The sequence below is a fragment of the Moschus berezovskii genome, chromosome 7 (genome assembly GCF_049115385.1).
Source record: "Moschus berezovskii isolate FMDL1 chromosome 7, NW_MosBer_1.0, whole genome shotgun sequence".
NCBI lineage: Eukaryota > Metazoa > Chordata > Mammalia > Artiodactyla > Moschidae > Moschus > Moschus berezovskii.
The window spans coordinates 101,073,063-101,091,342 of record NC_142466.1 but is presented as its reverse complement, the minus strand read 5'-3'; the positions used below and the strand labels follow the sequence as shown (position 1 = coordinate 101,091,342).

At 36.2% G+C, this 18,280-nt stretch overlaps 1 protein-coding gene across 1 annotated transcript in view; it reads right to left on the bottom strand.

Moving 5' to 3' along the window:
• SMC2 (structural maintenance of chromosomes 2) overlaps positions 1-18,280 on the bottom strand; it is a 52,317-nt gene that overhangs the window by 10,021 nt on the left and 24,016 nt on the right. Inside the window, exons 16-21 of the mRNA XM_088838217.1 lie at positions 18,016-18,151; positions 14,724-14,848; positions 10,575-10,768; positions 9,555-9,698; positions 6,284-6,478; positions 4,093-4,293 (exon numbers count right to left, since the gene is read on the bottom strand). Of these exons, the coding sequence (XP_088694343.1) occupies positions 4,093-4,293; positions 6,284-6,478; positions 9,555-9,698; positions 10,575-10,768; positions 14,724-14,848; positions 18,016-18,151 (995 nt within the window). The remainder of the gene's footprint in view (positions 1-4,092; positions 4,294-6,283; positions 6,479-9,554; positions 9,699-10,574; positions 10,769-14,723; positions 14,849-18,015; positions 18,152-18,280) is intronic.

The following is an 18,280-nucleotide window of genomic DNA, read 5'->3' as shown; positions in this document are numbered from 1 at the left end:
ATATTTGTCATGTAAACTCAAAAGTAGCCTTGCATGCAAGGTTAGTCTTAGCAGTGACATAAAGGTTTAACTTTTTTACCTCTTCACCGTGATGTATAAAGTCCTACATAATTTGACTCCTATTTATCTCTGAACTTTTGGCAACACACTCCTCCCTAGGCTCCAGCCATATGGTCTCTTTTCAGTTTCCTGAACATAAGCTCACTGTAGCCTTATAGCCCCTGCACTGTTCTTCCTCTACTTCAGACATTAACTGGTGCCTCAAGTTTCCACTCCAACATCTCATTTTCAGAGTGCCCGTGGTCTTCTCTGGTTAATGAAGAAACTTACTGAAAAAAATTTTGAGGGAGACTACAGAGGAGAAGGCAATGGCAAGCCACTCCAGTACTCTTGCCTAGAAAATCCCATGGATGGAGGAGCCTGGTAGGCAATAGTCTGCGGGGTCACTAAGGGTCGGACATGACTGAGCGCCTTCACTTTCACACATTGGAGAAGGAAATGGCAACCCACTCCAGTGTTCTTGCCTGGAGAATCCCAGGGATGGGGGACCCTGGTGGGCTTCTGTCTGTGGGGTCACACAGAGTCTGACACGACTGAAGTGACGCAGCAGCAGCAACAGAAGGATAATCAAATCATGAGGAGCAGCAGAACTTTCTAAAAATCCTTTTAACTTATTTCTCCTCACAGCCTCACATTTCAAGACGGCTTCATATTCTCCCTGAAAAACTCCAGCCAGTCTTGCTAGTTTCCTTGCTGTCCCTCTCCTTTGTGGAGAAAAGGTTTTAGGAGCTTGGCCACATTTTTATCCTGTTCCCTGCATAATTCCATATATTTTCTTACATGTGGTGATTCATAATACAATAACAAAAAAAAGGAGAACCACTGATCAACAATATAGGCCCTTCATCTCTGATATGGACATGGGCATTGGAAAATTAAAAAACAACAAAAAAAACTAGCTCAAGTTATTATTATATAATAAAAGCAAAAAGTATAAGGAAACAAATTTCACGATGTTAAGAAGCTCAAATTCAGACAAAATACTTCCATGAAGGTACCATATACTGCAAAGATTTAATGGAGAAACAAAAACCAGCAGGAATATTTAACAGAAAGATCACAGTATGTGCATTATTAATCTGTTCAGTATCTAACATAATATAGATTCTCTGTAGATACTAATGTCAGTAACAGCTTTAAGAAACCCATTACCAAAAAATTTGTTAAAAGTGATTGAGCTCATAGGTACTACCACTTTTACAGCACTCTCATTAACTGGTATACAAATTCAGAGTTTTATAGAATTAAAGAAGATACAGGGCAAAATATAAAATTAGTCAGATTGCTATTTCCTATGGGGCCATAAAGAACAGGAATTGCTTTCCCCTTTGGGTTTTTCTAGTGCCATGCAGACTGTAAAAGGTAAGGGAGATGGATAACACCAACAAGTAACTGAGAGCACTAAAACGGAGAAGATGCTGCCGGATTTACAGATTAGTAAAACAGTGTTCAAAGATGTCTGGCTCTAGGTCAGTGATCACGTTATCATGACTATCTTGGTCGTGAAGATCTTTTTTGTACAGTTCTTGGGCCTTAGAAAGCATCACTACAAACAAAGCTAGTGGAGGTGATGGAATTCCAGTTGAGCTATTTCAAGTCTTGAAAGATGATGCTGTGAAAGTGCTGCACTCAATATGCCAGCAGATTTGGAAAACTCAGCAGTGGCCACAGGACTGGAAGAGGTCAGTCTTCATTCCAATCCCAAAGAAAGGCAATGCCAAAGAATGCTCAAACTACCGCACAACTGCACTCATCTCACATGCTAGTAAAGTCATGCTTAAAATTCTCCAAGCCAGGCTTCAGCAGTATGTAAACCGTGAACTCCCAGATGTTCAAGCAGGTTTTAGAAAAGGCAGAGGCACCAGAGATCAAATTGCCAACATCCGCTGGATCATGGAGAAAGCAAGCGAGTTTCAGAAAAACATCTATTTCTGCTTCACTGACTATGCCAAAGCCTTTGACTGGGTGGATCACAGTAAACTGTGGAACATTCTGAAAGAGATGGGAATCCCAGACCACCTGACCTGCCTCTTGAGAAACCTGTATGCAGGTCAGGAAGCAACAGTTAGAACTGGACATGGAACAACAGACTGGTTCCAAATAGGAAAAGGTGTACGTCAAGGTTGTATACTGTCACCTTGCTTATTTAACTTATATGCAGAGTACATCATGAGGAACGCTGGGCTGGAAGAAGCACAAGCTGGAAGCAAGATTGCCGGGAGAAATATCAATAACCTCAGATATGCAGATGACACTACCCTTATGGCAGAAAGTGAAGAGGAACTCAAAAGCCTCTTGATGAAAGTGAAAGAGGAGAGTGAAAAGGTTGGCTTGAAGCTCAACATTCAGAAAACGAAGATCATGGCATCTGGTCCCATCACTTCATGGGAAATAGATGGAAAAACAGTGGAAACAGTGTCAGACTTTATTTTTTTGGGCTCCAAAATCACTGCAGGTGCTGATTGCAGCCATGAAATTAAAAGACGCTTGCTCCTTGGAAGGAAAGTTATGACCAACCTTGATAGTATATTAAAAAGCAGAGACATTACTTTGCCAACCAAGGTCCGTCTAGTCAAGGCAATGGTTTTTCCCATGGTCATCTATGGATGTGAGAGTTGGACTGTGAAGAAAGCTGATCGCCGAAGAATCGATGCTTTTGAACTGTGGTGTTGGAGAAGACTCTTGAGAGTCCCTTATACTGCAAGGAGATCCAACCAGTCCATTCTAAAGGAGATCAATCCTGGGTGTTCATTGGAGGGACTCATGCTAAAGCTGAAACTCCAATACTTCGGCCACCTCATGCGACGAGTTGACTCACTGGAAAAGACTCTGATGCTGGGAAAGGTTGGGGGCGGGAGGAGAAGGGGACGACGGAGAATGAGATGGCTGGATGGCATCACCGACTCTGTGGACGTGAGTTTGAGTGAACTCCAGGAGTTGGTGATGGACAGGGAGGCCTGGCGTGCTGTGATTCATGGGGTCACGGAGAGTCGGACACGACTGAGCGACTGAACTGAACTGAAAACAGTGTTAATGTATATAACAGTTCTAGTCATTTACTTATGTAATGGTTCTTGCAATACACTGGAATCAAAGGAAGACAGTGGTTAGAGTGACTGGTAAGGAGGCAGATAGCAGGATACAGGTATTCCCTCAGTTTTCCGAAGTTCACTTTATATCAGTACTTTTACAATAAAAGGTGAAAAGCACAAATAATGTTCAGCATGTGTTCTGCGGTGAGCCATTCCTTACAGAAGCAGCACAAACCCTAAGTAGTGAGAGTGGTACCATCACGCTCCGCATGGGAACAACACCGAGCATCTCAGCATCAAGCCTCCTCCACAGGTTTGAACTGTGTCTGTGAGCATCTGTGCTTTATCTCAGTTTGCTCTGTGCATCTGTTAGCAAGATGGGCCCTACAGTAATTGCTTCTTTGCTTTATACCATTTTGGCATAGGAAGGGTTTCAAAGGAATGCCCTACTTTTTGGATAGTGGGGAAAACCTGTAGAGTCTTCTTCAAAGCCTTTCAAAAAGATAAGTGAAAGAAATGATAAAAATGTGAGGAGTTAACAAGATCAAAAGTGTTTTTATTTAAACCAAAAATAAGAAAGGGGTTGAACATGTTCACATCAAATGGAAAAGCCAGTGAAAAAGTCATTTAAGCACAACAGATCATATAACTGATGATACAAAAAGAATGAAATAAGAAAAGAAATAACTGAAAAGGAAGAAAAGGAAAACACAAAACAAATTTTCAGAAGCATAAAGCAAAGATTTTAAATCTAAAATTTAAGTCTAAATTATTAGACTGACTCTAATAATTGTCTCAGGGGTCATATCTGCTGGAGACGGAAATGGCAACCTGCTCCAGTATTCTTGCCTGGAGAATCCCAAGGACAGGGGAGCCCGGCAGGCTACAGTCCATGGGCCGCAGAGTCAGAAACAGCTGAGTACACACACATCAGGGGTCATAAAAACCAGCAGTGCTACTCAGGTTTTAAAGGGGCCACAGTCATAGCAAAGTGACTTACACGCTCTTCAGCTTCAGTCAGTACATTCATGGCTCTCATGTTGACATTTCTTCCTAGTTTCTCCTTCATTTCTTGTAACTTCTGAAGTCTCTCCCCAGCTTCCTTTGGGCTGTTAGCTTTGAAATCATAGGTGCTGTTGGGCTGCCCGAAGAGGTGTTTTTCTACAGTAATCCAGTCATAGTCTTTCAGCATTCTGGACACCTAGTCACAAGATAATCGAATGACATCACTGCTCACAAACCTATGTTTAAAAATTAGTTTCTTAAATATTTACTAATTTTTGCAAACATTTTAGAGAAAAATCCCATAATGACTCATTTGAAAAAAAAAAAAATGAGACTCATTGTTGACTGTGAACCTATAAGAAGTATGAATATTTTTACCTAGAGGATAGGCTAAAAAAAAGTAGAAACAGAAAAAGATATTACTTAAGCACCCAAATAAATGTGAACTCAGAGAAATAGTTAAGAAGTGTATGTGGGTGTGTGTAAACATTGCCATTATAATGAGATGAGGCTCCAGATTTTACCAAATTCAATCTATTGATTCAAAAAAACAACCTGTGAAAGTTTAGTCTTACACAAATATTTAAGTCATAGATACTGTAAAATCATGAAAGCCTAATCGTGACTGGTATCTAATAATTCTTGAAATTATAATCTAAGTAAAATATTATCTTAAATATTAACTCCATCCCCTTGTTACCCTCTTTTGACAAGGCACGGTAAAATACTCATATGATATAACCATTAAGGATTTTTAATTATAGTGCATAAGAAAGACTTTCTTCTACTATAACTATTTAAGATTGGTATTGACTGCTGAAAGCTAATCCTTGTCAATCATCCTTATTAATTCCATGAGTACAGTCACACCACCAGACTCTAAAGTAATATGGTCATTTCTAGTCTATCTTTCCTGCCCATCTGTGAGCTCCACGAACACATTCTGTGGCATGTTGCTCATTCTTGTATCTTTAGTGCCTGGTATAAGCATACATTAAATTTTGATAAACTATGTATTTCAAAGAATACTTGACTTTTTAGCAGTTCTGCTTGCAAGTCCCTCTTTCTACCCTCTTCACTTAACTGTAAATAGAATCCCCTAGCAACTACCAATACTAGTATTTTCAATTATATTAAAAAAAAAACCTATTAACAGTAATGTTAGCATTGGTTAATAGTTCAGTGAATCCACTAATACTAGGCTACTAGGCAAATGGGAAATCAATACTAATAAAATATTAGGATATTATCATGTGGTCATTAAAAAAATGCTTTTTAAACAAAGCAATGAACCTGAACAGGCACTCATGGCCCTTGCAGAAAAGGGTGGAAGACTGTTTTGTATGTTCCCATCTTTTTGAAATTAAATCTCTTGTACTTTTATGATGCTAAAAAATATTTAAAAAGCACCAAACTGTTACACACCAGTAAGAAAACATGATGAGTGAATTGTTAAAACCACATAAATGAAGCCTCCTAACTAAGCAATGAATTCCTGCAAAACTAAGTATTTTCTTTAAAGTACTTAGGTTACTGTAATACATGAAAGAAATTTTAATTAAGAGTGACCAAAAAACTGTGGGACAATTTCAAAGACACTGCTTGGCAAAACGTCAGATTTCAAATGAGACTTCAAACACCGACTATACTAATCCTCATAAGGATATCCTAAACCAACTAAGTCCTTACTTCAGAAGTTCCTTGTGTATATTTCTCTCTGAGTTCCCTAAATTCAACTTGCAATAAGGTAAAGAATATTGACTCGTAACGACCCCATGGACTGCAGCCTACCAGGCTCCTCCGTCCATGGGATTTTCTAGGCAAGAGTACTGGAGTGGCTTGCCATTGCCTTCTCTGAAAGAATATATATTACTACTATTAATACGTTAGTAATTAGTTCTATGAACAACTGGGGATTAAAAAAACACTCATTTCCATGGGAGGTCACTCAATATTTGGTTAAAAACATTTTGGAGATGAGAATAAACCCTCTGAAATTAAATTTAAAAATAAAATATTTTTGCCATTTGGTGGCTGCTGAGAAGCAGTCAGTTGTATGCCTCAAAACTGTCACACAGTAGTTCTGCCATTTATAGTAAGTTCTTCACTGAGCAGTTTACCAGAACATTTCAAAAACCCAGAGGCAAAAATTTGACTAAGAATAAAAATGAACAATACAAACATGCCTTTGCAGCAGCATCTTCTGCTTCCCGTTTATGTTTGCTGATGTTATGGTCCAGTTCCTTAATTTTAAGCTGAGATTCATTGTTTTGCTCCTTGTGTTTTGCTACTTCTGCATATTTAGCTTTAACTATGTTGTCTTGGGCTGTTATCACTTCTTTTTGCTTGGTCACCTCTTCTTGAGCTTTATTTACTAACTCCTGAAATGAATAATTACAAGACAACATACAGCAAGGTAAGATGGAGACATTTTTTGGTTTACTGAAAGATCATCCAACAGACTTCTAGATAAGATGGCAATGTGTCATCTAACCTTCTACATTTTATATCCCCATGAAAATGACTAACACATTTACAGATAAAACTTGTATTACCACTAGGAAAAAAGGGATGAGATGCATTGTTCATGCTGGAAGCAACAACTGTGACACAGGATAACTGGGATCACCTAGGTGGAGGAGGGGTTACTGGGATTTGCCCTGTGAGGTCTCTCGAAACAGTGGGATTCTGGTGGTGGTTACAAAATAATATGACAGAACCCCAAATGCCATTTATTATGAAGGCAAAGAATGGGGGTGGAAGTAAGGTATGCTGGCATTTGTTCCTTTCTCTTCTACAGAAGTAAGCCATAAGGCCTTTGACAGTAGCAACAAAAGGTCAGGGTGTTTGGTTCTAACATAGGGGTTAAAACAGAGATATGGAAGAGGAAGAGAAACTTTTTTGAAGAAACAGATCTGTGGCACAAAGAAAAACTTCTCACTCTTTTACTATCATCGGTTTCCCTCTCAAGTGAAAATTACAGCTGGGATTTAGTCTACCAACTCTCACCTCCTCTCCCTCAAAGTTCTCTGCTAGATCTTAAAGGTCTTTCTGGTAAAGATATGGTCACAAACTCACACAAACATCTGAAAAAAAAAAAGAACCTAGCTCAACTCAGATTGAGGCAGGGGAAAACAAAGAGTAGAACAACTTGCTAAAAGACTCTGAGGAAGAATAGATCTCTTTAAGTGATGATAAGCATCAGTAAAAATTTAGGAATTTTTAAGGTATGCTCATTAGAAAACAAGATAATTTTGAGCAATAAACAATACCTGACGTTATGGTTAAGTTATTGAACATGACATAAGTAATTTCTTTATAGGTTTGTGTCATAAAAGGTCCTTTGCAGGAGAAAGTTAAATCACAGCATTCATCTAAAAAATCCAAAACAAAAACGCATGACAAAAACATGTTTATGAAGAAGATTCTCTCACACCTAAAGATTGAAGATGGCGTCACAGGTGTAACTGTTTCAATCTACAATGGTTAAGAGAAAAACAAGGATATCTATCACTTCAGATTGAGCAAAAGTTTTTAGTTTTGTTTGAACATAATTAATTTGAAGGCAGTTTCTCTTCTTAGCTCCCTAAGAGGGCAAACAGAAACAATTCAGAATATAGAGACTCAAAGAACAACATTTACAAACTAAGAGATCCATTTTATAGTTTTCCATAGAGAAATAGATATTCTCTTTATAGAAATATGTATATGCTTTGATTTTATCATTATTTAGATCAAGGAAGAAGTGGCTTATTTTACTTCCACATTTCTCTTTAAAAATATGACATCTAATTTTTTAAAAAACTCCACAACATGATGTCCATGAAAGACGGTAAAAGATAAGGAGCAATGAGACAAAAAGGTAAGTCAGAGGTAGAAAAGAAACTGTAGAAAATGTAATCAGCAACACAAAACACAAAGCTGAAAAGCATTTTGATCCCTGATGTTCAAAAATATAGTTAAAAAATTGTTCTGCTATTGATTTGATAATGTGTTAAAAATTAAAAAAAAAAAACCTGGAGTTTAACCACAAATAGAATGAAGAGAAAAGAACTACTTTATAAAACAATGCACAGCACAATTAAAACAATCATCTCAAGGAAAAAATGTAACAGGAAATGTAAAAGTAGAGGACAAAAGGCAAAACACACTTTACTGTATTGCAGGTAAATGGATGGAACTCCCGTTAGAAGCTGTTACATTTTAGTTAACATGACCTACAAAAAGCACATAACTGCAACAGAACAGAAATCTTAAAAAAAAAAAAGTATCAAAAAACCAAAGGTGGTTATACTTTGTAGGGCATGGTGACAGTAGTTAATAATAAATACTACTATATATTTCAAAGTTGCTAAGACAACACATCTTACAAAGTTCTCATCACAAGAAAATAATCTGTAATTATATATGGTTACCAGACTTATTGGGGTGATCATTTCACAATACATTAAAATGTTGAACCATTATATTATACACCTGAAACTAATATAAATATTATGCCAATTATATCTGAGTTTTAAAAAGTAGGAGTAGAAATAATGACACAAAACAGACTTCAAGGTCAAAATCAAAAAAGGCTCAAGAGGGTATCCAATGTTAATGAGGGAGCATTTCTAATATTTGTAGGAAACAGAAATATCTTCACAACATGAAACCCTCACACCCCAAATCCACCCTTTACTGCCTGCTTCTGAGATGGGAACACTCCTCCCTTGCCAGGTGTAACAATATGAAGCCTCATCAGTAATGGATGCTGCTGTAGGGACACTGGAGAAGGAAGGGGTTTTAGTTTTACTTCTTGGTTCTGATATGCTTTTCTCAAAGGCAAGATTGTCACTTACATGGCTTCCTCTGGCATCCCCAGCAGCAGTCTTTGCAGCCTGTCCACAGGCTGGGCACCTCCCTGTGGCCAGTCCCCCTGGTGTCCCAGAAAGCTGTTTTCCCAGCAGATGTTCTGTGCAGCACTTTCCTCAGCATGGTTTCCCAACTACACCAAACCCCACAACCAGAGGGCCACAATGATGTGTTCTCCAACGACACATAGTACTCAGCCTTGCAGGTAGAATGGGGCTCTTTTCCAGATTTGTTTGTTCTGGGGGTGCACTGCTTCAACTTATAGGTAATGACTGCTCCTGTATCTGCTGTTCATATATTCTTTAGAGTTTTCTCTACCCCTTAGCAATCAAGCGTACATCATTCCAAACTCTTGTTATAATTAATAATTTTTATTTAAACTCTGCCTGATCAAATTACTGGGTGTTTCCACTTTCTAATTCACCTAGATTAAAACAATTAGTGATATTATTTCAGGACTCTTTCTGATTGGTAATCATCATTTTCCTTCTCATCATGACAAGGGTGAAGAGACTGAGACCTCTGAAGTCAAACATCTTTAAGCCACCATTTCAGAAGCAGATTGATATTTGTATTTCTCTAATGTGGTTAAATCACTCTTACCTCATTTTTAGCCACCTCAGAGGCCATTACTGCAATCTGACCCTCATAGGATATGATAGCTTCCTTTACAGCTTCAAGCTGTTGTTCATAGGATGCATGCTCTCTCCTGAGCTCCTCCAGCTCCAGGGTGATAGCTTCAACTTCCTATAAAAAACACAGCATCTGGGCATTCAACAGTTACCAACTATTGAAAAATAATTACACACATGTCAGCAAAACTAGTAAGATACTCAAGCAAGTAGGGACCATAGCTTACTTAACTACTGAAAACATGTAAGCTGCTTCCAAAGAAAAAAGGGAAAAAGAAATTTATTTTTCTTATTTAAAAAATGTACATACAATTTTTATGGGTTCAAAGAACTTTACATAAACTATTTCATCCTTTTATTCCTATAGGGAAAAACAACACAGAATTCTATATAGCAGATAAATTAAGAGAGGTAAAAACTTTTAAACAATTATTTAACGACAAAAAAAATAGTTTCTCTTCTTCCCCATTATAGCCTTTAGTTCTTTACAAAATGCTTTGTGTAAAGCTAAATATTTAATAGTAGAATCATAAGGTGGGCTTAAAAAGAACTGTGAAGGAAAGTTAGATTTAAGTGAAATTGTATTCAATAGTGAAATTATATGGAATAGTGATTGAGCATGTCCTTTGTAAACAGAAAAACACAGGTTCAAATTCCAGCCCTGAAACTATCCAAAATAGTCTACAATTGAATAACACTGCAAATATAACCTGCTTTGTTGTCATTATTCTTTCACAGTGTATGTTCAAACAGATGATCACCAAACAGAAACGTCAACAGTGAGTCTCTGATATGACACAGCTTGGTACAAGCTTTGGTCCACTCCTGAACGAAACATTATTAAAATCAAACCTTTATCAAGCAACCTTGTCTCTCACTTTTGGATTTGTGACAAATATCGATGAAGAAGGCCAAATCAACCAATGGTGCTCTACCACCCTTGAGTTCTACGCTGATGTTAAAAGATTAATTCTATTAAAAAAAAAATTACCTGTTGTTTTTCTTTCATTTTCTTGCTAGAAGCATCTGCTTTAGTTTTGGCACAATCTAGTTTTTTCTGTGCATCCTTCAGTTCTCTCTCTCTTTCAGCTTCTGCATTTTTCATCTTATTCTCCAATACCTCATATTTTTCTTCGGCTTTTTTCTGAATTTCTTTGGTGTTTTTTAAGGTCTCCTCACTTTCCTCTGCATCATAAAGCAGGCAAATACAATGAAATGAGATCTTCTAACTAGTAACAGTTCAACTTTTAAGAGAAGAAAAGGCATAGAAAGTTGGAGGCAAGAGTTTAAAAAAAAAATTAACTGTTCTAACCTTATTCTAGAAATAGTGTATTGAAAACACAGGTCATACGTTACAGCCATACTTGAATTATCTAAATTCTGTAAAGAAATTATTTCCAATCCCATGAAATTGAGTAACATAAACTCTACCTACAATTTAACTTATAAAAAGATCACAGACCATTTTATATACCATATGCTTCCTAAAATCAGAACTGAGCACATAACTATGGTATTTTTATTTTAGTTATAAGAATACTTTTAATTAACCCCATAAAAAAGCTTAACTTAGTGTTCCTTTATCACATATTTTTATTCAAGGAAACTTATTAAAGTAGAGAAATATTGTGAAAACATACATAGGAAACATATTACCTCTGAATTTATAAATTAAAAAATAAAGTAAGATAGAATGAGCATGTTATGGTCTCAATCAACATACACTGTTAAGTGTTAGGACTAGGTACAAACATAACCTTGAAAGACATGATTATACAATTTCCTACAAAATGCCTACCTAAAGAAACAAGAAAAATCTCAACTTTACACCAAAAATCTGTTGTGTTTCTATATACTGAACAGTCCCATTTAGAATTGCATCAAAAAGAAGAAAAAACAAAACCCATAGAAGGAAGAAAATAATAAAGATCAGTGTGGAAATAAATTGAGACTAAAAAAAAAAAAACAAAAAAAACATGAAATTAAAATCTGGTTCTTTAAAACCGACAACCTTCCAGCTAGACCTAAGGGGAAAAAAAAGACTCAAAGTCAGAAATAAAAAATACTACAACTGATATCACAGAAATATAAGGAATCAGACAAGGTAACTATGAAAAATTTCACACCAACAAATCAGACAACCCATAAGAAATAAATCCCTAGAAAAAGACAACCTATCAAGATTCAATCATGATGACATAGAAAACCTGAAAAGACAGATTAGTAATGTGGAAATTGAATAAGGAATCAAAAACCTCCCAACCAATAAAAGTCCAGCTGAATTAAATCAAACATTTAAAGAATTAATACCAATCTTTCCTTTTCAAATTCTTCCAAAAAGCAGACAAAAAGAAAATTATTCCAAACTCATTTTGTGAAGTCGTCATCATCCTGATATTAAAACCAGACAAGGACACCACAAGCAAAAAAAAAAATCACAGGCTATCATCCCTGATAAACATAAATGCAAAAATCCTCAGCAAAACACCAGCAAACGGAATTCAACAACACATTGAAAGAATCATACACCATGACTGCTGCTGCTAAGTCACTTCAGTCGTGTCCGACTCTGTGTGACCCCATAGACGGAAGCCCACCAGGGTCCCCCATCCCTGGGATTCTCCAGGCAAGAACACTGGAGTGGGTTGCCATTTCCTTCTCCAATGTGTGAAAGTTAAAAGTGAAAGTGAAGTCGCTCAGTCGTGTCCGACCCTTAGCGACCCCACGGACTGCAGCCTACCAGGCTCCTCCATCCATGGGATTTTCCAGGCAAGAGTACTGGAGTGGCTTGCCACTGCCTTCTCCGACACCATGACTACGTGGGATTTACTCCAGGGATACAATGATAGTTTAACATCTGCCAATTAGTGAATATGATACACTATAATAACAAATTCAGGATAAAAATCATGGTCATCTCAACAGCAGAAAAAGCACTTGAGAAAATCCAACATTTATGATAAAAACACAGTAAAGTGAGTATAGAGAGAATAAACAAGGCTATACACATGACAAGCTCACAGCAAACATCATACTCAATGGTAAAAAGCTGAAAGCATTTCCTCTAAGACCAAGAAAAAGATAAGGATGCCCATACCACTTTTATTCAACACAGTATTGGAAGTGCTATAGCAACAGGGCAAAGAAAAGAAGGGCATCCCAGTAGGAAAGAAAGAAGTGAAACTGTCGCTATTTGTAGATGACATAAATAGAAAACCCTCTTATAAACAAAAAACTGTAAAGACTCCATCAAAAAACTGTTGGAAATAATAAGCAAAGTCAACAAAGCTGCAGAATACAAAATCAATTATAAAAATCTGTTGTTTCTATACAGAAAACAATCCCATTCACAACTGTATCATAAAGAAAATACCTAAGAATAAATTTAACCAAGGAGGTGAAAGATATGTCCACTGAAAATGATGCAACGCTGATGAAAGAAACTGAAGACAGAAATAAATGGAAAAATAGTCTGTTCACAGATTGGAAGGGTACTGATAAAATGTCCATATTACCCAATGCAAGCTACAGATTCAAGTCAGAACTTATCAAAATGTCAATGGCACACTTCATAGGAATAGAATGAACAATCTGAAAATTTGTATGGAACCACAAAAGCCAAAGCAAGCTTGAAAAAGAACAAAACTGAAGGCGCCATACTCCCTGATTTCAAACTATATTACAAAGCTAGAGTAATTAAACCAGTAGAGTAGTGGCATAAAAATAGACACAAGGATCAATGGAACTATTGAATAAAAGAAGCCCAAAACAAAGCCCATGCATACACAATCAATTAATTTATGACAAAGGAGCCAAGAATATATTATGGGGAAAAGACAGTCTCTTCAGTAAATGTTGCAAGGAACCTGGACAGTCACTTACAAAAGAAGGAAACCGGACCACTTTCTAACACCACATACAAAAATTAAGTCAAAATGGATTAAAGACTTGAAAGAAAAACCTGAAATCATGAAAATCCTAGAAGAAAACAGGTGGTAAGCTCCATAACATAGGTTTTGATGATTCTTTTGAATTTGACACCAAAAGCAGAGGTAACAAAAGCAAAAATGAACAAGGGGGACTACATCAAACCAAACAGCTTCTGCATAGCAAAACAAATCATCAGCAACACTAAAAGGCAACCTACTGAATAGGAGAAAACATCTGTAAATCATCTATCTGATAAGGGGTTAATATCTAAACCATATTAAGAACTCATATGATTCAACAGGAAAGAAAACTGATCAAATAAAAAAATAGAGGGCCTGAATACACATTTTCCACAGAAGATGTACAAACGGCCAAGAGGTAAATGAAAAGATACTCAACATTAATCAAAAGGGAAATTCAAATCAAAACCAGACAGCAATCACCTCAACTGTTATACCGGCTCTCAAAAAGACAGGTGGTGTTCACTGCTTCACTATTTACAACACCCAAGACATGGAAAGAACCCGAGCCCACTAATGGATGAATAGATAAAGAAACTGGCATAAACATACCACGGCATACTATTCAACCATAAAAAAAAGAAGGAAATCCTACCATTTGCAATAACATGGATGGACCTTGAGGGCATTGCATGAAGTGAAATAAGTTAAAGATAAATACCATATGATCTCACTTATATGTGGAATCTTAAATATCTTAGGTCACAGATACAAAGAAAAGATTGGTGGTTGCTCGTGGCAGGGGGTGGGGAAGGTGAATGAAATGAATACATTTTTAATTTTATAAAAAAAATAAAAATAATAGTGGAGTTATAGGTCTGTGAATAGTCCAAGGAATAAGAGAAATTTAAAACTACCACATACAATTAAATTCTGATTAAAGGTATTTAAGATAGGTTCTTAAAATTAGGGACAGAGATAGTTATAAATTGAACTACACATATAACAAAAATACTATAAACATAAACAAAACCAAAAGACAAGCATATAACAAAAAAGGTATTTGTAATGTGGTCCATGAGAACAATAAAAACAAGTATGAGCAACCCAACAAAAAAGCACAAATTAACAGAAAATTATTACATATAATTAAAATAATTAATTCAAATATACAATAAACATGAGAGCTTCAAATACCTAAAGTATGGTTATCAGCTGAAACAGATTAGCATAAAATGTTTTTATCTTACCAATGATTTTTTTAAGAGCATCTAATTCTTCCTGTTGCTTGTGGTACGAGCTTTGCTGAAGCTTGGTCTGTAATAAATCTACCTCCTCAGCTTTCATCTCCCACTGCTGTTTGAGGTGGCGATACCTTAAGGAAGAAAAGTTTATAATAAATGACAATTATTCTGATGTCTGAGATATGAATTTAAACAAGCTCTTACCTAAAACAAACTCATACAAAATAATGTAAGATGCCACTGGTTACAAGACTCATTTTGATGACTTCCACACTTCTGAAGCATCAATTAAACTCAAGTTTGACTTGGTTACTGAAGGTAAATACTCTAAATGCCCAAGACTGATAGTAACCATCCACAGAAATCTTCTTAATTTTAGAAAATACTAATAATCTCGAATTAAATAAGTTACCTTAAAAATAACCCTTTTCACTGATACTTATCTAAAAGAAAAACTCCATAACAGTCCCCATCACAAAAACAGAATATACAACAATTATATAAAATTTCAAAAATTTGGTTAGCTCAATCCCCAGTTTCAAATGTTTTAAAAAATAATAACATTCCATCCATTTTGTAAGGAGACTGGTGGTTTAAAATGACACAGTTCAGTTCAGTTCAGTCGCTTAGTCGTGTCCAAATCTTTGCAACCCCATGAATCACAGCACGCCAGGTCTCCCTGTCTATCACCAACTCCCAGAGTTCACTCAAACTCGTGTCCATAGAGTCGGTGATGCCATCCAGCCATCTCATCTCTGTCGTCCCCTTCTCCTCCTGCCCTCAATCCTTCCCAGCATCAGTCTTTCCCAGTGAGTCAACTCGTCGCATTGAGGTGGCCAAAATATTGGAGTTTCAGCTTCAGCATCAGCCCTTCCAATGAACATCCAGGAATGATCTCCCTTAGAATGGACTGGCTGGATCTCCCTGCAGTAAAGGGACTCTCAAGAGTCTTCTCCAGCACCACAGTTCAAAAGCATCAATTCTTCGGCGATCAGCCTTCTTCACAGTCCAACTCTCACATCCATACATGACCACTGGAAAAACCATAGCCTTGACTAGACGGACCTTGGTTGGCAAAGTAATGTCTCTGCTTTTTAATACACTATCTAGGTTGGTCATAACTTTCCTTCCAAGGAGTAAGCGTCTTTTAATTTCATGGCTGAAGTCAGCGAGTGAAAAGGTTGGCTTGAAGCTCAATATTCAGAAAACAAAGATCATGGCATCTGGTCCCATCACTTCATGGGAAATAGATGGAAAAACAGTGTAAACAGTGTCAGACTTTATTTTTGGGGGGCTCCAAATGACACACTACTAAACTTAAATATTCACGAAGCACTTTTTTTTGCAGATCATGTAATTGTCCCCCAGTTCTGGCAGCTTCAAATTACAGCTTTGGAAGGTATTTTGCTAATTCAGCTGCAGTGAAATTTTAAATTATAGTAAATTCAAAGGTTGCTTGTAACTAGAAAATCACGAGGTCTGAGGGCAAAAAACAAGCAACTTATAAATACTCCCTTGAGTATTCTTGTCTGAGACTACTTGACAGCAATTAAAAAGCCGTAATTTTAACTCAGAGTCATTTTTCAATTCATTTAAAAATGTAAGGAAATTTTTAAAAAAAGGCAAGCTATTTTCCTGATATGATCTATGAAAGAATGGCTTTAGGTGACCCTTCCACTTTCATTTTTCAAAATCTATTTTTTCTTCCTGGAGGGCCACAATTAGTCTACAAAACAACTTTGCAGAATAAACGACCTAGTACTGCTCAGCAAACTTAACAGTTCCAAGCCAAATGTAACTACAATTGAGTTTGTAATTCATTCCCTTGACAGAACTTCCACATTTCAGAAACATCTTTTTGTTTCTTTCTCACAGAAAGTTTCTTCATTTTATGATTAATGTCATATGTCAATGAAGGCAAAAGGTAGGCTTTACATGTATATAGTGTTTGAAAGTGGGCATTTTGATATAATTTACATCTCGGAATGGCCACTCTTAGTGTAAACAATCTTTTCCATATATAAACTGTGTCCCAAAAAAGTCTTAGTACTATTCTAAGCTTTGATAATTTCAGAAGATAAATGCCAAAAGTTTACCCCTCAAAAAAAATTTAAGTTTTTATCTTTTATTTTCTCTTACCTTCATTCAGTATTGTGATTCTAAATAAAATGTTTAATTTTATCTCATTTCCCACTTGCCATCTTCAGAGGGATTAGAAAAAAATTACAATTAAACTCTCAAATACTGTACTTTGTTAAGTTTGTGGCATTTATACTCCTGAAGTTTTTAAAGAAAGTAAGGACTCTTCTGGATAACCACACAGTGAGTTCACTCAACATCATTCAGGTGTTTATTCAAAAGTCATCTTCTCAGTAAGGCCTTCCCTGCCCACTCCATATAAACTTTCAATACTACTTTCCTATTTTACATTTTTATTCTTACAACTTAGCATTATCTAACATACCTTTTACCCATTTAACTTTTTATATTATCTGTTGCCCCAACTCCACATATGAAAATAAGATAAAGGAAGAGATTTATCTATTTGATTCACTGCTATATTCCCAGTTCTTTGAAGAGTACTTGGCACATGAAGTATGCAATAGTAAATAATGTTAAGAGACAAAAAGGGTTACCTTGAATAGCACGAACCCAATTATGAAAAAAAAAATGTGGCATACATATATTTCTTCATACATAAATATGTACCATACACAAACAGTAGTAATGTTGAACAGTACACACACATACCTATATCCACACCCACAAAGAAAAAACACGGAAAGTAAACACTTTAATTTTAGCAGTATCTTTTGACAAAAACTTGTTTAACTTCTCCACAGGCAAACTAGCTATCTTCAACATGTATAGGACAGCCATAAGGCTGCAAAACTTAGTGCAGACACCCAATCAATGCTATAGCATATTACATCCTTTCAAATCAAGGACTCAAGTGTCCTCTGGTATCAACCTTCAGAGCATCTGTGTATTTCCTCACTACTCCCCACAGAATGTTAACAGAGTATATATCTCAGTGGAAAAATAGGAATATTTGGCTGATTTTTCTTTCTTCCTTTTAATTAACATTCCATAATTTCGTAAAACAAAGACATTACTTATATTAAAAAAAAACCTGATTAAGTTATCAATTCACAACTTATTCAATACTAAGGTTATTATTTTTTTTAAAGTCATAAGTATTTCTTTAAATGTTAGTTTTTTTAATCTTCTACCATGAAGATGCAGATCTTTGACCAAAAAAAATTTTAATAACAGCATAATCCAACCAAAGTCTTACTTTTCAGCAGTGTTTTTAAGACTGGCTAATTCCTCTTCTAGAGCCTGTAGCTCATTCTCCTTGGTTCTGAGCTCATCTTGAACATCTTTGAGTTCTTGAAACTTCATTAAAATGGAAGTTGCCTGGGATCGAAAACCTGACAGAGGCAAATTGAAACAGGCCTTAGACACTAAGTCACCATGTTTAGTAAACAATAAGGTTTTCTAAGAGATTTAAACTTGAAATAATTCAACAGCCAATCTTAAGTGGTTTATGAAGTTACAGA